At 33.8% G+C, this 22,120-nt stretch overlaps 1 protein-coding gene across 3 annotated transcripts in view; it reads left to right on the top strand.

Annotated features, from left to right (window-relative positions):
• LOC107218422 (cytohesin-1) overlaps window positions 1–22,120 on the top strand; it is a 41,219-nt gene that overhangs the window by 5,160 nt on the left and 13,939 nt on the right. The window contains exon 1 of one of the 3 annotated variants that reach the window (XM_046730710.1): window positions 9,418–10,465. The exons of 1 other annotated variant lie outside the window; for it this stretch is intronic. In XM_046730710.1, coding sequence (XP_046586666.1) covers window positions 10,253–10,465 — 213 coding nt within the window. In that variant the 5' untranslated portion in view covers window positions 9,418–10,252. Of the gene's footprint in view, window positions 1–9,417; window positions 10,466–22,120 lie in introns of those variants that run through there. One more of the 3 variants, XM_015656291.2, reaches the window with a different exon arrangement.

Raw genomic sequence — 22,120 nt, 5'->3', positions numbered from 1 at the left:
ACGGTCAGTGATTATACAAACGTGGAGCATGGTGACTTTTTAAAATTTAATTTACTTTGATGTCTATTAATAATTCGCGATTTTTATCGAAGAATTGATCGTAATAAGAGAGAAAGAGAGAGTGAGAGAGGAATTTATTTTTCTTCACAAACTACTGTAACATACTGCTATGTGATCTGTAAATTGTAGTAGAAATTGGATAGATTTTTTTTCTTCACCGCGATTTCTGGACCCAAGTCCATTTGCGGGTGTATTTTTTATGTCTATTTAATTGGTGAAAGTTGAATAGTGGCGAGAAATTTGCATACATCCGAGTCTTGTCGATAATTTAGTACTATGTATCTTATAAGTACGGAGACTATCCTAGTTCTATTTTTAATCTAATGAGGTTAATAGGTTGCCAGATTGATTTTATAAATGAAAAAAGCTAATATTTATGATCGTCGTTATATTGATAATATCAACGTTAAAAATTGACTATGAAGAATCTAAAGCCGATAGAACATTTTCATGCGTGCAAAAATTAAATTATTTACTGAGTATAAACATTGTACTACTTTCGTTCAAGAGCAGTAATAATCATCGTCAAAGGAGTATTAAAATGTTCAAACCAACCCGCGTCGCGATTCGTTTCGTCGGTTAAACAGCTTTCATATTTTTACCATCGGTGAAATCTCTTCATAGTCAAATTACCCGCGGTACTTTCTTCTTAACCAACAGTCGATAACTTGCGTTGAGCTGGTCGGAGTTTCTATTTTTACCGACAACGATTAGTACGTTCTATTTCCTGCAGGTAGCGCCACATGTTTTTTTTTTTATGTTTACAATCAATTTCTTTTTTTTTTCTTCTTTTTCTTTTTTGTCTCTTCTGTTGCGAAATTGAGCTATGTTAACTTCAATAATAATTCATTTATTTATTTACACTTACATTATACATATAATATATTGTAATTTTATAAATATTGTTCCTTTACATATTATAAGCCTAATGAAGCTGATGATGCTGTTAAGCTTATACACGAAAAGAAATATATCACAAAATTATGATGAAATTTTGAAACTTTCAGGGTTCGTTCCTATCATTATAAGCAATAAACCTTGCCAAGTTTCAAATCGTTCCCTCAATTTTTACCAAAGTTATACAAAACGAAACGACTGGTTATAAAAACTACGTACTTCATTTTACATTTGAAACATTCGAAGCTTACTGGCACGTGTTTCAGTATACGTAGAGGCTTGAAACTTGACGCAATTTTTTTTTTTTTTCTTCTTTTTTTTTTAATGAAAATTTTTCCAACTCCCAAATAAGGATCACCCTAATGTATGCATACAAGAAGAATTGCGATTTGTATTAATAATCGCATGAATAATGAAAATAATGATAATAACAACAAGAAGTACAGTAGCGAATAAATATTCCATGACATACGTGTTGTATTCGGAACTTGTACAGTAAATCTAATCGCATGTGGATGGCACGTGTCATATCACACCAGAATGTTATTATTCATTTCTTCGCTTCTATTTCTCTGCTTTTTTTTTTCAAGTAGAATCGCGTTGCGTCGTATTAGAACAGAAAAATGTGGCTATCCTTCGGCACGGCGATAAAACGAGGACCGCATTTCCTCGCCGCTATAGATAGTCGCGCCATTGTGGTTCAGCTTGAATACAAATTATAAATACAAATATATGTGTAAAATATGTATATGTCGAATATCAAGGCACTCGCGTTTAATTTTACTTTATAATTTTGTATATTCGCCGCATTTAATGCACGCGTATAACTACATTAAGTTTTACAAATTTCTACGAATTTTTATAATTTTACTTTTCATTTTGGGGGGAAAAAAATCGCGACGGATTTACAATTCTTACAGACACGTTTCCTCCAACTTATTCACACATATTGGTTTGATTTAAAATTTTTGAAATCCCCGTCGTATGTATAATATCGGTGAATTTGATAATGAAAAATGGAAAACATGTTCGATAATGCAAATTTTATTATTTCACGATATAGTAGAAAAAAGAAAGATGAAGTTAGGCGTGAGTTTAACGAACTGTCGGAGTCGTATGTTACTTATCTCGGACAATTGAAGCCAATACATTGAGATAAGTTCGCGTATATAACTAGTCGTAAAGTCTGCACGCGGATACGATTCGTGAGTGTGAGTATGAGTATGTGGTACTAATTAGATAATCGCAATGCTCTATTTTACTCGGCGCGGATATGAATAGCGATTTGTATCATTTTATACACTACGCGTACAATGAACGGATCTCTGTTATTGTTTTTACCGTATATTATAAGTATTAACTATTCTGTTGTACGATTATGTATGTCGATAATTCAATGCAGCGATTTCTAATTTATCATATAATATTGTACTTGAGATGCAGGGAAAAACAACTCGAGAAAAATACGAAATCAAACTGTATGGATAAAAAAAAAGAACAATTATAATACAATTTTACAATAATTTATTATACTGTGGGTATCGTTTTAGATACATTGACTCAAAACTTTGTTGTTTTCGAGTCGGTTTGAATATTATCGTTTTTACAGATATCAGGAGCATAAAAGTTTTCATAGCTTAATCCTTACTACGATATTTACATAAATTTATACAAAACAATTCGAAAATAAATTCTGTTTTTTTTTTTCTCAATAATCATTTACTATTATATTGTAGGTATACAATCAAATTGCTTTTATTTTTTATCCACGAGATGAAAACAATATATTTATATGTATAAACGATTCCCTCCTAATGTATATTATAATTGAAAAAAAAAAAATATCACCAAATTTGTAATAACAGTTTTGTTTTCTACTTGTTTTTCACAATGTTGTTAAAATTATATTCAGGTGTTATATATTTTATTCGTTAATATCGTTTGATCGTTACAAATGATAAGTTGATGCAAAGTTAATCAATTGTTTATATCGAATGAAGTTCAAGTGCTGGTTTTATAGTCGAGAGACAATTTATGTGCTGGATAATAGTTTGGATTCGTTGGAGGATACGGGCGGCTGCTCGAGGAAGAGAGGTAACGAAAAACAACAACAAAAATCATTGTTTTTAACGAACGAACGAATAAAAATTAAGACGCCCTAGAATCTAATGAATTTAATAAAATCTGCAATTTAATTATTTAACGGTTGTTTTAATTTTTTTTTTTTTTTTTTTACTTGAAATAAATCGAGCATCGAATGAGTGAAGAAAATTTCCGGAAGAAAAAGCAAATACTATCTATTTACTCGTAAATAAACGAATACTTGGGCGTAAAATAGAATTCAACATTTCGAGGAAACATAAGGAAAGAAACGAAAAAATACGGAAACGTAAATACAGACGAGATTAAATTGTTTGATAGGTCACGTTATTTGCGGCTCTAATTTTGTACGCAAACTGTGCAAGCTAATGGTTGTCATTTATATTGTTATGTACAGAAGTTCTCCGAAATGAAGATTATGAAATTTCGGCCTTGCAAACAAGGGAAACTTCCGAAATCATACGCGGAGCAATTTTCCTGTGAAAAATTTGTACCGTTTGGTGTTTACTGTAATTCTCTGTTTAGAATTGCTATCTTGACAAAGGAAAGGCATTTTCAACATCCTTGACAACGTATTTCTCTTACATATCTTATCTACGCTGTATTTAGGCTTTTAGCCGAAGTTTGACGTAGTAAATTTGAAATTCGTTCATCTTATATATTTATATATTTGAAATTAGTTCATCTTATATATATAAGATGAACTAAATCAAGGCCCGAATTATTTAACAACAAACTTTCGACAAAGTTTTACCAACAAAATATTCTCTGTTGTGATTAAATAATCAATCAAAGATTTTCATTTCTCCGAGATATTTTGTAAAAATGAAATCAGGAGTTGAGATTATTATGGAAAATCTACGAGTAAAGTTGAGGAGATCAGTTTTGAATTTCAGATTTTACGACTACACATCGATTATCGTATGGAAAATATTCTGGAAATATAGTCAGGTGTAATACAAATGTATTCGTACGTGTTTGTGTGTGTTTCTTTCGCTTCTTATTTTTCTTCTTCTACTTAATTACTATGTGAAATGGGTCAATTCCGCAAACACGTTGCTGCGTTTAAGTCTTGATGAATAATAAAATTGAAAGCGACCTTTTGCGTTTCAACTCGTTACTTCGCTTCCTATACTCGTTAGTTTAAGGAACAATAATAATAATAATAATAACAATAACAATGGTGTGAAGAAAATTCAGAGTTTCACTAATTATTCTATGAAATATTATTACTATGTGGGTTAAGGCGTGCATATGACTTTTCTCACTAGGTACAATCGTTCCAAATTCCTTTCGGATTTTATTTTCTGATCATTATAATCTTTTAACCACAAATTTCCTCCTCCGGTTTTCAATATCCTTGAAATATCGCTTATCCGATGTCGTAACCATAATCGTTTCGTCTATATTTATATCTCCAACGAGCGATAAATCCAAAACAACGGTTAAAAGAAAATCATAGGAAACATTTGATGGCAGTTTTTTTTTTTTATTTTGTTTTTTTTTTCTATCTTCTCCGTAGAAAGCGAAGAAAGAGATATTTGAGTAGAAAACACCTTAGAAAAAAAAAAGAATAATTATCTTTTCAGTAACAGTTGCGAAGAATGAAAAAAAAATGCCCACCTATATTGCACATATTAATTTTAGATATTTTAAACGATCGAGAAACGAGATTATATCCAAGAGTCAATGCTTCAATTATTTATGCAATAAGCGATTTAAAACGTCATTCTACACAGAAATGACGCATTCTTCGTGTCAAGTGGCGCAATAAATCATCTGTAATTACGTATATCAGGATACATGGGAATTCCTTGTTTTTTGGTACGTCAAATTTGTTTATTTTTTTTTTATTTTTTTTTTTTTATTTTCTAATTTTACAGTTACTCATCCGTTTACATTTTAGTGCGATGCTCATTAGTACGAGAGTGTAATGCAGTTGTTTTCTTTATTCGTTCTCTTAAGCTTTCACAGTGATTGTGAAAAAGATGTTTTACAAATATAGTAGATATAAAAAAAAAAAAAAAAGTAAACTGTGAAAGTAAATTTTTCAAAACCGACGACAAGATCCTGTATATAAATATACATATATATATATATTTCAAATTGATAACAAAGGAAAAATTTATACCAGTAGATATGTATAGATTTGGTATAAATTTTTTTATTCATTTATTTTCTTTAAAATTTTGTTGAAGTTTTATCCAATGCGCGGCTATAATCGGTTTTATTTCTATATTAAATACATTATTTACTCTTATCACATGAACGTGTCTTAATATTGTACAGGATGTGAATGACATTTATTTTCAAGCTCGTAATTTTTTTCTCGTAACGGATCGTTTCCTTTATCGTATTTATTATGCCTCCCGAAGCACGTCCGAGGAAATTTGAAGTTCCGCAATTACGTATTATTAAAAAAAAAAGGATATAAAATCATCACTTGTGATGCGTATACACGTTTAAACATATTACATATTATATACATATATACATGTATGTGTATGCTATTTTGTATATTCGCGTCAACTTGTATTCCCGGTAAGATAAAAACTTTCCTGCGAACCATTTGCGGAAATTTCATATATTCTGTGTTCCTTGTTTTTTAGTATTGGTTTGGTTTTTACGATGAAAATTAAAGGCGGATGTTGGTAAAAAAAAAAGAGAAGAAGAAGAAGAAGATGAAGAAGGATAATCAAACGCATCAAGATCATATTATATACCCATGTTTGTAAATCGCGCGAATAATTCTGTTTGCATCCGTACTGTAATGAAAGAATTTTTGCCCGCCATTCTAAAGAAAAACTAAAAAAACACACCATTCGAAAAAAAAAAAAAAAAATGTAATCAAAGCTACTGGACTCCTACTGAAAACGGCTTCGTAATTAGTATGACTGAAAAAAAAAATCAACCATTAAATATTATAAAATCAAATCAAGAAACTGAAAATCTATGAAATTGAACTGTTTCGTCGCGGTAAATGAAAATTGAGAAACAGCATTTTTTTTTAAAAGGTATTTTGCGGTATTCTGCTGAATCTGAACGAAGCGGGAAATTGTCCTCATCTCTCGAAGAGAGATGAGACGAAATCGCGTGAGCAACATCTGGGGAATGTCGGAGCTGGTTTTTAGAGTCGTCCCTCCTTTTCGTCGACCATATAATGATAATATTTGCGTTTAGAAAATAGTAAAATTGAAAGCGGGTCGAGGCGGATTGCGTGATGGTAAAAAGAGAGAAAAAGAGAAAGATGGTGGAAATTATATTTTCATTGAATTTATTTTCATCTCCCACAATTTTATACTCTCTTACATTTATTTATTCCCTAGTTTTGCACAATTTTGAGAAAAACACGTCTGAAGATTCGACTCTTTCAACCACTACTACTTTTACCTTGGTATTATATTTGTGTATTTTGTTTAGTCTCAAACCCACCGGGTTAAATGGTCGGTAAATAAATAAACAGGAAAGTAACGAAACTCTTAAAAAGTATGCAGCAACCAGTAAAATTGTAACAAGTGTGCATTTTTTCTTCGATCTTTACCCAATTTTCATTTTCTTTTCGTTTCTTTTTTTTTTTTTTTTCTCCAGCCTACCGTTTCTAAACCCAATAAATTTTTTTTTTGTACGAGAGTAAACGACGATGAAATGCAATCGTAATTTTTTTTTTCAGAATTTTTTTACCCTACGAAAATGAAAAATATGAACAGGGATTTGAAGCCAATTTTTTTTAGCAAATGTTGTCATTTAATTTTTCGATCCAATCAGTTTTCACTTGTTTTGTAATGTTCAGTTTTATCGTTTGTTTTTCTTTCTTCCAAAGAAATTTTAGTCTCAAAGTTAAACAAGAAAGTGCAGATTGCAGGTATTTGAATTCGATTTGAATATTTATCTATTCCGCAAATGTTGGTTCAACTTTCCTACATTTTTTACTCGATATCGTGAATCATTTCAATAATAAATTCAAACTTGTATCTACGCAATATATCACTGGTATATAATCTAAATTTCTGTTGGAATTTTGTTTGGATTGAAAATAAAGGTTAAGAGGAAGAAGGCGAAGAAAAAAAAAAAGAAAGATTCATGTTCTCGGAGGACGTAAGAAAGTTTAATAAAAAAAAAATTATTAGGTTTATCGGTATTATTGAGATGAATATTTTAACAAAACGCATAAATTAATTGGAAATTTTATGCACGCAGAAAAATTATCTGTAATTAGGTGTGTAATGGTAATCGAATATTACTGATTTATTGCGGATAAATAAATTGTATAAACAATTCAGATTATACAAGTTTAGAATCAACATTAATTCGAATCGGAGAATCGTTGTTGCCTCTTGATATTTACGTATACAACCAAGGCTGTTGTTCGTTAAATTGGTTATAAATTGTACGCTCCAAATTTCGAAACAACAACAAATGTAACTACAGAAACAAGAGAAAGAAATAATCAAACATGTTTAATAATTCGGCAACTCGGTGTAAAAAAAAAAGTCCCTGAGATCCAGAAAAAAGAAAATGTAGAAACACTGGATGATTTCTCGTCTGCAGAGTTTCATTTAATATTACTGATTTCAGTGCGGTTTTGGAGATTACGAAATGATCACAGTATTTCACGATTACTTACTATTTTTATCCAGCGATTACGAAAGATTGCTCGACTAATCTTAATTTTACCAGATAATTTCTCTAAATATTTCTAAGATTCCAAATGATTTCTTGAAATTAAAAAGCGATTCATGTTATCCCAAATGATTTCTCGTTACTACCAATGATCGCTAATACAGAATTTTATTTCAATATTAATGATTTCAATGCGATTTTGGAGATTACGAAATTATTTCCAGTGATATCGGCACCATGATTACTTACTATTTTTATAGAGTGATTACGAAAGATTGCTTGATTAATTTTAATTTGACCAGATGATTTCTCTAATTATTTCTAAGATTTCAAATCATTTCGGGGATTAACAAATCGTTTCGAACGATACCGACACCATTGTTACCGAAGTGGAAGACCTCTTGTTCGTAACTTTTGATCCAGACGGTCACCGACTAACCGGCACGCATCGTTTTATAGTAATACGAGCATGCGTGCAGTCAATCACCCTCATTCGAGTAGGTATGAGAGAACAGCAGGTGCAGGTACGATGCATCAGGTCATCGCACGCGCCTCAATTTATATGAAAGTGCCCTCCGACTATGCCTGATGACGGTGAGATCGCAATCTTAATTACCTATCGGTGTATAAATTAATTAGGGATAATTAAACGCATGAAAAAATAATACGGAGAATGAGAAAATTATCGAAAGAGAGTAAATAAGGTAATTTTCTTTTTTTCTTTTTTTTTTTCAAACCAAAGAATCATCTCACTGACAGTATTTTTTTTTAATCGAGTTTTCTCCCTTCGAAATCGCAACTCGATTCTTACTCTAATTGGCCTGAAAATATTTTCATCTGCTGTTACAAAATTCGACGCTACTCAAACGCGTAACGTGACACGATAATCAATCGGTATACTTGCGCATATTTTTCGAAAACATCTTTCAGCTCGAGGAACGGAGAATTAGCGTGTTCAAAAATAAATTCAGTAATCTGTTTTAACGGTTATGCGCGATTTGTACACATGCTTTTTACATGGTATATACGTATGGACAGTGTACGTGTCGAATTGGCGTATTGCTAAATCGAAGGATATCACGGCGTCTGATTTGCCCGGAAATTCACGTGAAATTTGGCCAGGGAAGGAGAATAAAACGGTTGAAAATTTGTAGAAATGTTGTTTGCGCCAGTGACGGTGAACGAGAATGAAAAAAAAAGGACAAATTCGAATGACACGAACTGAGGATATCGACTATTCGAAATAAGGTTTTTTTGATGATCTCGGCAACGGCTCGCGAGAAAAATTTTTAAATTCACAGGACTTTGCAGCGAAATAATGAGCGCAAAAAATTGCCATGTCCCGTGTAATTTAAACTCTCGGTTCTACCGGAAATTAATCGATTTTCAATGTTTTACCAACGAACTTATACTTGTTCTAAATAAAAAGTTGTGTTTTTTCTCAATTTATATATTTATTTTTAACAAAAATTATACATATTTGAAGTAATGAATTTTTTTTTTTTTTTTGTTTTTCGACTTGTACACACACAGCTAGGCCACTTATCGAAACTAAACCAAGATGCAATCGTAATTCTTGAGTCTAGCCGTCGCTGCGTGCGCAGATTCGATGCAAAGCCGTGTGCGCAAATATTTGCGGCATCCAGCCAGTCAGCCAGGCATCTCGCGGTAGTTGAAACGCTTTCCACCAGGGGTCAGGATCGGCGGGTTTCAACTTGGCCACCTTATTTTCTCTTCTTTTCTCAGTTGCTCGCCGGCCGCCGACTCGAAACGCGTTTGCTGTGCGTACGACGTAAATTTTATCGTCAGTTTGTTGACATCGCGGTTTTTTCCCCCGCATTCTGGATTTTCTGCCATGATACGGACGATTAGGTGTACCCGCGTTATTCCCGCCCGTTATTATAAAAATAATTTCAATTTTTATAATATTTGCCGTTTTTACATAATACGCTCTTTATAACGTGCAGTTATTATATCAAAGTTTTATTCTGTGGTGCTGAATGATATTTCGTTTTATTCCTCGTTTTTTCTCATTTCGATAAGAAAAACAAGAAACATTCATCTCCGTCCCCTCCCAACTCACATTTTCCAACTTTCGTGTGAAAATTTGGTGATACGTGCGACGATCGGTGAAACAATACCTCGCGTGTTTCAAATTTATCGTTCAAAAAAATTACTCCGTGTGTAAAGTTTATATTACACACGTTTGCAATATCGAGATACACCCGATTGCATTCAAATTTCGCGCTGGCGCGATATTTGACACGGAGCTGCGTACAAACGTATATTATTCATACACGCGCATACGATTCAACTACTAATTAAGTAATTTTTGGTCTCTTTACTAAATCGACGTATACTACGTACAGTGCCTTATGTAAAGAAAAAAAAAAAAACAATAAAACAATAGAACAAACATAATAAATAAAAGTAGGAAGGAAAGAAGGCAAGGAAAATTAAGCGATACCTACGCGTAGATAAAGAAGGCGACTGCTCGATCGATCGATTGGATCGGATCGTTTGATACAAAAAAAAAAAAAAACAAAAATCTAAATCGTCAAAGCTGGCTCCGCGAATGATTTTCACTGGGAGGTCAGTGGACGCTCTGGACGATGTCCGAGAAGACGTCGTCGTTGGAGTTAAGCACGACGAACAACGTCGTGATGTTAGTGTGGTTGCTACGGCTGCGGGATGGTTCTCCAGCCTTCGAAGGCCGGGGAAAAAGAACAGGAAGGCCGTGCAGAATAAACAGGTGAAAAGCGCCTGGGATCTGACCACCATCACCATGGTTAGTTTTTTTTCTTGTTGCTGTTGTTTTTTTGTTTTTTTCTTTTACCACATTCGTAGTTATCGTATGTAAATACTTGTGTCCACAACGTTTATTCTGTAATAATAGAAAAATACAGTTTTTTCACATTTGTCACGAATCGTAAAAAAATTTTAAAAGAAAAATGATGGAACGAGCGCTGGGGAAAAAAATCATCGAATCGAGGATAAAAACTTTGTTGTTCAAATGTACCAAGTCCATGAAGCGAAAATCGTCTCTGAATGACTGTTGATTTTTTTTCTTCGACTTTTTTTTACTGATTTTTCTTGTTCTTTTTTTTTTTTTTTTCTTTCTCTGAACACACATTTTCGACATATGGTATCTCAAAGTATATTTGCGCATCGCGACAAAACATCGAATGACGCTGGAAAAAAAAAAACAAAAACGGATCGAGTCATTTATTTAACTTATGTTACGGTTATTTGAATTTTACGAATTTCCGATGTAATAAAAAATTGAAGGAAAACTTAAAAAGTACTCGTTACTTTTTCACGAAACGAAAGAAAAACGTTTCCGAAAGTTATAGAATCAAATGTTGCACGTGTAGAAAAATTTTTAAAAAAATTCCGCGGAAAACAAAAGTTTACGACAAATTGTTTTTTTTTTTTTTTTTTTGTCTTCCGCGCATCAATTCCGAAATCTCGGTAACAAATGAATGAGTATGTCGTGTATGTGTGTATATATACACATATGTTTGCCCGGATGTCCATTAGATAAAAATAGCGAAACACCGCGACTCAGTTGTGTATATATATGTATGTATGTTATAATCTACGTTGCGCTGTCGTCATTTCGCGAGTAGCTCGTATCATCATCCTCGTCGTCTTCCCGAAGGCATACATAGACGTACGTTCAAGAATATAAAATGTGTGCGTGTGTTTGTATATATATATACACGTATAACCTACGTAAATACGCGTGAATTTGTACACACGAACGTAACACCCCGCTCTCTCCATACGTACGTTCATTTCCTATCTATAGCCGTTACGCGACCGTGTTTTTGTTCGTCGATATACCTACAATGTCGATCCGTGACGTCATTAAATAGGTATGTTCCTACGTACGCGTGTATGTTTTAATGCATTCATGCGGAGTTTCGTTCATTCGGAAAACTTACTACCGACATCTATACTTTTAATATCGAATTGTAAAACGATTCGCAGTGTGTTGCCTGGAGTTATACAAGTATATATATATATATATATGCATGTATGTATGTATGAGACGAAAAGAAGAATCGTGAGAAATGAAATTGCACAACTACATTGCAGTTAACTGTAAGGTATTATGCGGAGCCAAATTTAATTAGTGCCAATTGCGAAGTTACGATACTTGCTTGTGTACAAGTCACTGTCTTTACTTTTCACAGATATACACGTTCAACGACCGTCATTCAGGCTTGAGGTTTTTTTCTCTGCGATAACAATGTATATATATATATATATATTACATGTATGCTGTGTTGTTATCTCAAGTGGAAATTGAATCGAGATTTCTTACACAGAAAACACGTGTCGAATAGATTACGTATGCATAGTTTTGTGCATACGTGCAACTGTCGTATTTTTTCTCCCCTTATATATCCGCATTGTGTGTGTCCTCCTCATCGTAGGTTGTCGCTGGGTTAGTTTTACTTTGGTTTATTTTCTGGTTTTGCTTCGACCTTTTTTTTTTTTTTTTTTAATGCTTCCGTATCAGACAATTTCAAACGAATTTCTTGCATAATTTTCTGTACTTGCGACAATTTAATGCGAGAAGTGAAAATTGACAAAAGAAAAGCGAAGGTAACAAAGAACACGATTTTACACGATTCGATCTTCGATCGACGATGAGTACATTTTGAAGACAAATTTCCACCACTGCAGTTTGGTAGCTTGTATAATAAGCAGAAAAAGATATATATATATATATCGAGTTTTTCTTTTTCCTTTTTTTTTTTTTAACGCGTGCCGATGTTTCACCATCGATTTTCGATAGATTTATCATCAGCTTCCGGTTCCAATTCCATGTAAACACTATTAGCTTTGCTTAAACGATAACGTGTATACACGTTGTACGATAGGACGATAGAAAACTATTTTTGCGTGACTCACTACACACATGCGATTGTAGGCACACACATATGTACAGTTGTCGCCGCGCATCCGCAACCAGGCGATTAACCGAATTGTTATCATTGTTATTTCCTTCGTAGCCTCGTTTTATCATCGAAACATCGTTTACTCTTGTATGCGTCGTTCTTTATTTAAAGAAATATCAAAAAATAATCACCGTCGTTAAAAATAAAGTCCCAAGATCGAAGGCCGCGTCACGATTAAACTCTGGAAAAAATATTTGGAAACTGTCAGCTGATCGGATTCGATGTGTGTCGTTATGCCATTTTTCCTGAGGCTATGCTCGATGGGCATGAAATAGCGAAGTTTAAGATCCGTGACGAAACGCTGCGTGGCGATTCGCATGGATCATTTGGACACATGACGCGTATAAATACCGCGCCGCCTTTTCTGGAACGAAAAGACTTTGGCAAAAACGGGAGAGACGCGAGAAAAAAAAAAAAACTGATTTTATCGGTGTAACGCTATTATTTACGGTCCGATTGCTGTAACTGTGAAGAAGAAGAATTTAATATGGGTTGAAACTGTCGTTCGATTCGATGATGATAAAATCTACGAGAGATAGATTATTGTTAACCTAAATTTAGATCAAAAACGATTTGCGGAATATTTATTTATTGACAAGATATGAGTAAAGTATCTAATTTTGATTTTGATCATAATGTTATAGTAAACTATGTAAGATGTTTATAATTGAAATATATTCTTTTGGAGTCGTTTTTTTTTCCTGTTATTTCAGTATCGTTAAAAATTTGATTTCACAGTATCGAACCGATATTAATCACGGTCAACGAACAGCAACATTGAACTGACTGTACGAACAAAAGATTATCTGTTTCATCGAATTTGTAAATCATATTGAATAATTTGAATAAAATGAGGAATCGTGTAGTGAAATCGAAAGGATCTAATAGAAACTTTCAACGATTTTGAAGTGATTTGAAATGAATCATCGACAGCCTAAGCTTTCGTTTCTAATTCCACTAATTGCTGTTATCGTGTCTTTAAGGAAATTTCTATAGCCTAGGAATATAATTAATTACTTATATTAAATACTCGGTTTAGGCTCATATTGCAATAAAATTAATAAAAAGTACAGCTTTTTGTCGAAAAAATGGGCTTAACCCTTGACTCTAGTCGAAAACAAGTTCCGTGTAACGCATCGTCGATTGATCTACAACTCTAGTCTGGTCTAGTTAGTCTAGATCTTGCAAGCCTTCCGCATGCAGGCCTGCGTTTCGATGGCTCGGAGTTCGTTCCACCTCAAAGAACGACGATGACGACGATGCCGAGGGTGTCAAAAGCTTGAATCAACAAACGATACACATCCAAGCTGCTACTAATTGCGCCGACAATGCGTTAACACCCACCTATTCCACTTTCTTTCCTTCTATTTTCTCATCCAACTTTATTTTCCCCACTTCTTCTCCATTTCCCTGCTGCAACGTTTCGTGTATACGTTCTCTGCGGTGGTGTTATAAAGAATAAATCGAATTCATTCTACGAAACGCCTCTCGCAACTTTCGGAAGAAAACTAATTTTTCTTTCCTTTTTTCCTTGTAATTATAACAACGTTACAGTTAAACGACTTTGTTTTCTTGAACGATGTAAAATAACAACTTCATTAAATCGCGACGAAGCGCGTGACGTATCATTTCGTTTTGTATTATACACACTCACACACACACGGTTTTGAATAAATATGCTATCAAATATTTAATGGATATTCTCTATCAAAGTAATTATTTCTCGGAATATAGTATACTTTTCTGTTCGAATCGACAAACTGTTTTATTCTTTTGTATATTAATTAATAAACACATTATAACAGTGCGATGACAGATGTTATTTTATTTATATTTTTCTTTCGTCAAACTTCACATTAATCTTCAACTTCAGGTTTGTACGAAATTCGTTCATCGTTATTACACATTTGCGAAGTATGTATATATATCATGAATCCGAATTGGTGTGAAAATCATACTATAACAATAAATATATAAAATTTATATAATTCAAAAAAAAAAAAAAAAAAGAAAAAAATGGAAACTTATAAAATTCGTAATTTCGACCTCGCCAACAATTTCTCAAGTTTAAGGCCTCGTCTGTGTTGAAACCTGATTATTTCGAGCGGTCGAATCAACTTTTTCTTCGCCATCTTCTGACCCCCAAATTCTCTCCCCTTCCTCCCATGCAAATCGCGGCATTTCATTTCGAATGGCCATATTCGTTACACATGCATGTTACACGTGTACATATATTATACATTGAAAACGTATACCCGTTCTCTCTTATAGTCATACACGGGTGTATGGTATACCTGTAGTTGACCTCCACGTAACTCACACGCTTATTGACCTTTGTTGATCGAGCTCAAATTTGCATTTAAAGGCGCCATTTTTATACCGTGACGAGCGTATTGAGTTTGTTTGTTGCGTGCCTTCGAGTCTCGTGGAATTATTCTCGTCTCGGGTTCGATGAAATTAGCTGAACAAGAATCGGAAATATCGGGAATGGGAGAACGGATGGAAAGGAATCCGGGAAAAGTAACCTCTTTACCTTTGCATTTAAATAACGATTCGTTTTTATTTTACAAAAAACGACCTATTTCCCTTTCACAAAATCCATGAGATTTCAAACAAGCTTCCACATTTTTCGAACGACTCGGTCCTTTTTCTTTTTTCTCTTTTTTCTCTTTTTTCTTCCCTCTCTCTATCCTTCATCCTCAGGAGCGAAGTGCTCGGTTTCTTCTTTTCAAGCTTACTTTTTATTTCTATGTACCTTCGGCTCTCATTTGGCAAATGGAGCTTTTCCCTCCGACGAACAATGCTATGGATAACCTATACGTATCCACGATTTCGGGGGGGGGGGGGCATAGACAAAACCGCCCTCGATGATGATGCGGCTGGAAAAGTTAATGGCTAATGGAAAAAAGTCCTTTCCTTTTATTCAAATACTTCGCAGCATATTCCGAATCGGTATCTCGGTCCTCCGACAATTCTAATCACGATTTATATACGTAGAGATTCTTTGTTTTGTTTATTTTGCACGTAATATTGTAAAATTCTGTCATGTCAGTTACGAACGTGATGGAGGGTTTGTAAAAAGTAAAAGAAAAAAAGAAAAACCGTTCAATCCTGATCGAGAAAAGTGCGATTACGTATTTTAGATTATAGTTGAAGACGAAAAATAGACAAAAAGTAAAACTGAATTCGCGAAACACGTGGCGACGACTTGGGAATGTTGTAAACGCGTGCCTGCCATTTAATAACAAACAAATTTGCTGTTTTATTTTATTTATATTGGTTTGATTTTTATACCTTGTCACATAAATATTGACACGTATATTTACCTTTTCTCCTCACTTCCTATATGCTTACATACTTATCTGCATATGCCTACATAGATGTGTGTGTGTATATAATATAATGTAAGTAAAAACTTTGGCGAACTGCCGAAATTTATCATCGATTTCGTTCACAAAAGTCTCTCACCACGCTTATCCGGGCGCGTAATATCTCTACGTAACGTATTAAAATAATTGGCCGTGTTCCAATTAACTTTAAACGTATATTATTCGCATCGTATATACACGGCATATTACAATGGAAGCCATTATGCGGCAACGTATGCGGATATTCGATATTTTTCCACGCGGTGATGCGGAAGAAAATTTTCTCTCGGAATAACTCTACGCAATAAAAATAAAATTCAGAAAATTATCGATAGCCACATCCGTCTCTTGTTCCCGACGAAGATACTCAAATCCTCGTTGTATAAATTATTGACGTCATGAAATAACAAACTGTTAGATGAGGAAAAACATATCGAAAAAAAAAAATCAGACTTCCCGCCTGGGGCCTAGTGGGATTTCCTAATCGGGCCCAAATCGGGTTTCCGCAACAAATACCAGATAATGAGAAAAGCAGTCGAATCGTCGTCGCAAGTGAAAATTTATTATTTCTCACACTGGCGTCACTGCTTATATCCACCTACACATGATATATATTAAATATTATAAATAATATGGAAAAATTGCAGCATTTCCTCGCCTGCGTATCACATCTTCCTCGCTAGTTCTTTTCGTACACGTTTATTACATCTCTCTTCTTTTATTACATACATATATATCTATATATATATATATATATAGTAGGTATATTCGACCCCGAGAATCATAAGTTATAAGATACACGCGTAGATTCCGGGTCATGAGATTTTTTTTTTATTTCCCCCCCAAGGTCCCCGTCATTCTCCGTCCGAAGGTCGTTTTTGTCCAATATAACACATTATGATTTTAAATCATCCTCTGAGGTCAATTCAAAATATATAACACGCGACTTACAATCAGTTGCGAGATTCTGGACCGATTTAATTTCGTGATTAGCTCTGGAGTTTTTTTTTTTTTTTTTCCTTGCAATTTTTTTTTTATTTCTCGGTCATTCTCGTTCGTAAAAAAAAGAAAGAAAAAAATCCCGTGTTATGGAACGATAAATTCAATCATCTGTTTGTTTCGTTTTTTTTTTTTTTTTTTTTCTTCCTTCTTTTTTAATATATTTTACAGTGATTCCGTTGCAATAATTTGTATTCTCTGCTGTACGTAGCTGCTGATCGGGACACGGTAGAAGAAAATATCACGACGAATTGACGCAGAAAATAATTGATCGAAAAAAACCAGCTTATCATGAAAATACGTGCGCGGATGTAAAAAAAAAAGAAAAATGACGCATGTATCATGCTGATAATAAGAAGACGTCATTCGCTCGGGAAGTAACAATATATACGTTGTACACAGACACGCTTCATATGTCTGATTCACTTTATTACAAGCTGCAAGCAATTTTATTATAATATATACTCGTACCGCAAATTCTTCGCCGCATTCACGCTATAATACTTGGAATTGCGTACGCGGTAAATACATATGCCTCACATGCTGCGTTCACGTCCTATTGCGTAAAAAGTGTTTTCATTTTTCTTCCATTTTATGCAAGGCTGTCGTTTACGGGAGATCGTTGAAAATGATGATCGCGAATCGTCGCGTTAAAAAAAGAAAAAAAGAAATAAAAAAAGGAACTGATAACGGCTAAAATAATCTTACGATCATAACTTGATTTATCATTATACAGTCGTTGATAGTTTTTGTTATTCGCCAATAATTGTAAAAAAAAAAAACATAGTTTTTGGTACAAAATGAAAATTAACTTCTTAGTTGAAATCGTAAAGCATGGAACGTGTCACTGTTTCTTTTTTTTTTTTTTTTTCTCGACCGTCGCTGGTACTGTAAATTTTCTTGCAACTATTGCTATGATAATTTGATATTGCGACAAGATTGAATTGACGTCGGGTCGTTGATTGACGGAAAAAATGTGGCAAATTAAACTAACCTGATAAAATATTGCGATAAACTAGAAAATTTACAGCAGCATCGACAAATTTAATCCCACTAAACAAGTAGTCGCTTATTATACCAATTTCTTTGTGTTCAGAAATCTAGAATTTTTTAGTATAAACTGTTAGAAATGAATTTTGTACAATATCAATGTACATACATTTGTACTAATAATAACAATAACAATAATAATAATAATAATAACAATAATAATAAACATAGCTCACCGAGAACTGCGCCGTGATTTCCTTCTCTTCTTCGTCTTTGTCTTCGTCTTCTTCTTATTCTTTTTAGTCGCCATGTCGAGCTTTGTGCAAGAGAATAATTTATTGACCCCAATTGAGCTTCCAGTGTCAATTGTAAATGAAGCAAATTTCTCACTACCTATCGCTGCTGCTGCTTATACCGTGTCGTAATTCATTCTGGGACGGGATTCGAATTATGAATTCGAAAAGTTCCGAAAGCGTCAAATTTCGAACTTTTTGGTGGCGAAAGTTAAAGAAATGAAACTTTGACGAAACATCAATGTTTCGAATAGTTCGAAACCCGACGATCAAAGTTTCTCGAAAGTGTGAATGTGCGATAATTAAAAAATCTGAAGCATCGAAATTCCGAATGATGGAAGATTTTCAGCTCCGTGATTCTCCGGCTTGATAAAATTTCACCACTTTGATCTTTCTTTGTGATTATATTTGATTTTCCGAATTTTATTCTATCGAAACTTTACTTTGTCGTAACTTGATTTCTTGGTATATTGCATTTCGGAACTTTGAACCGTCGGGTTTTCGACCGTTGGAAAATTTGTTGTTTAAATCCAGACACAGCTATTAACCTACATAGAGAAAAGATCACTTAATCATTTACCTTTCTAATCAACGTCCCCGCAGCTGTTATTTAATCTACTCTCAGCGCGCTTTATAGAATAATCGATTTGAAAATTACGCAGCAATTAACTGATTGGCATATGTTCGGTAATTACCATATTGTTCGTATCATACATAGTTATACACATGTGTGCATGCGCGTATGTAAGCAAAGTGTTTAAAATTAATTTGCTCATTTTTTCCTTGTTTACGAAATGGCGCAATCATTTGACTGCCATACTCGCGCCATTTATTATTATCAGCTACCCTCAGCTGATCCTCGTTTTATTTTCAAAACATTGATCTATCAACGTACGTTATCATACATATATATATAGTCACAGACATCAAGAGGTCTGATTTTGAAATTAAAATGTATAAAAAAAACAACATTACAACTCAAAGAAAGTAGGAAATCCTTCAGATTCAATATCTCGTTTCATTCTTACGCTGACAAAGAAGTATTTATATTTATTCTGAAAATGAAAACGAAAATGAAAGTTTCTTTTTTCGCCATCTATTCTTATTCATGTTGATATTTAAATCGTGGCGTTGAATCGCTAGCTGGAAAACTGTTTTATTACTTGTTTCGTAATTATTATTTGTATACGTACTTACTTACCGTTGGTACAATCTTGTCGCAGTTGATCTTTGATCTTGAATTACTCGAGCGTCTCAAGACGGCCTCGAAAGGTCATCTCGGGAAATTGAATAAGCCTAAGAACTCAACGAAGTGGAGGAACATTATGAGCGAAGAACATTCTGTTGGTACAGAAATATATTAACAATTATACGCTCAGTTTACTTACGTTTTTTACTAAACCTCTTATTCATGCTTTTCGCCTTTCCCTTTTCTTTCCCTCTCTTCGCGAGTGTAGAAATAAATAACTAAATAAATAAATAGATAAATAGATAAATAGATAAATAGATAAATAGATGAATAAAGGTACGGCAAAGTATTATCCGCGTTGCACGAAATAATAGAGTGCAAGAAAATTAGAGAAAATTATACGTGTAGTAACAAGGTCGATACTCTGCCTCCTCGTATGCACCGGAAGAAGTTTTCTTTTCCATTTAAAAACGACGAGACGCGAGCGACATTCTTGCGTCGTTAAAGGATAGAAGTCCATAAATATGAATGTACCTTACATACCAGTCAGGTAATACATGGACCGCGGTGAGTAATTTTTTTTCTGCTTTTGTTTTTTTTTTTTTTCATTTATTTTTTCCCCTTTTACCGAGGTGAATCACGTTCCGAATTCGTTAAACTTTTCTGCAACCAACCTTTGCGCTGCAAGTCGGTCGTACAACTTTTGTACGCGCAGAGTTTGAAAAAAAAAAAAAAAAAGAAGAAATCATTCCGCATCTCAACGAAACGTAATCAAATTAAAAATTTTTACGCTTACCAAAAACAATTGCGGAATTCTTGCAAACGTCTGAGATTCTTTGCGGTGTGTGTTCAATTTTTCATTTTTGTTCTCAAACTGATAAACGGAGGTAAAAAGCGATGAAGAAAATAAAAAAAAAACACGACGGATTGAAACGCGAGCAGTTGAATGGTGAAACGCGGGTATAAGGTATTTAAACTAATTAGCCGGGCCATCAGAAAAGGGGATCGGCTGCATATAAAATCGCATGCATCGTGCATCCGCGGCAGCGCCGAACGGAACTATAAAAAGAAAAAGAGAGAGAGAGAGAGAGGGGGGGGGGGCTTAAGTGGGTACTTGAATAAAAAACGAGCGCGCAAAACCGTTGGCGGAATTTTTACCGAGGAATGATTAACCAACCCTCCGCATTTCAGGCACCATCTTTTTCCTACCGCATATCTACGCAATTTAATACATTAGAGAAAATAAAAATAAACGAGCCAATAAATGCGTAAACAAAAAAAAAAAAAGATTATAAAAATATTCAAACAAATTTTAGCAGGTTGAAAATATTTGATTGTGTAAATTTTTTAAACTGCAAGATTTTGTAAATTACGATATATTTTGCGCGGTAATAAATTTTAGCGAATACCGCATAATTTCGCAAAATTGAAAAAGTTACAAGTTTATTTACTTATTTATTTTTTTTTTTTTATTTCTACAAAATTCACTCTTTCCAATTTTGGCATAGTAATTTTTTGAACGATATTGTCATTCGCTGACGAGCGATTGAAAAAATTTTTCGCCACGTGTGACGCAAAGGAATATAAATTGAGGGTATAATTGCGCGTGTTGTTATTTAAAAATTTTTTTCCAACCTCGGCTGCAATTGGAGTGTAAAATAATGTACGCGCAAATAAAACAGCGCGTCTGTGGCATCGAGGTCGCGAACCTAGTTTAACTCTATTTTTGCACTGTTTTGCACCTCAAGAGACTAGACGTAACTATATATATATGTATATATATACATATATATATATATATATATATATATATAGGGTATCTACCTGAATACATACGAATAAACACACACGTAGTAGTTTCGCAACCAAAAATATACCGAATTACAACTTTTAGCGTATTGATTGTCATGCCTGACGAGAAAATCGTTTGCAAAAATTACGCCTCTTCTCGTTATTACTACTCGTACGTTTAGTTGGACATCAAAAATATTACATATATTGCCTTGAATAGTTCACGGAAAAACATGACTTTTTTATGCGAACATATTTTTTTTTTTTGCCCAACTCGAATCTTCCATGACGTACGAATTTCAAAAAAATAAATAAACATTACCGGAACATGTAGGTCAAAAAATGTAAAAAAATTCACAGAGAGTAACTTCAAGTAGTACCACTGTTATTACCAATTATGGAACAGATCCGAGAGGATAAATAAAAAAAAAAAAAATGCGTGTGTGGCTAATTTGGCGGAGAATGCCTCTTAAATAAGCGTATTGATTTTAGCCATTTAACGTGTCGATTTTAGAAGTTAAACGTTCATTCGCACGTTTATCATACACACAATATGTGTGTTTATAATATGTAATGTACTCTGGTTTATATTTATCTTCTTTATTTTTATCTACTCTGTGCGAAATGTTCGTTTATCATTTGTATTATATATTTTCTACCTTTCGAATCGCCGCAGCCGCCGCCGTTGCTAATCGATCGGTAAACAATTTATATGTATATGTCATGTATCAACGTCGGGCGTAATAAATTCTCTACCATGTATATTTCACACAGCGTATACAAAAAGGTATAAACAGGTATGAGACAGTTTCCATCATCGGGTCATCGCGTGTCGCTCGGGTT

Source organism: Neodiprion lecontei, chromosome 2 (assembly GCF_021901455.1).
Source record: "Neodiprion lecontei isolate iyNeoLeco1 chromosome 2, iyNeoLeco1.1, whole genome shotgun sequence".
NCBI lineage: Eukaryota > Metazoa > Arthropoda > Insecta > Hymenoptera > Diprionidae > Neodiprion > Neodiprion lecontei.
The sequence above is the reverse complement of the archived record's forward strand: the minus strand, read 5'-3'. Positions and strand labels throughout refer to the sequence as shown.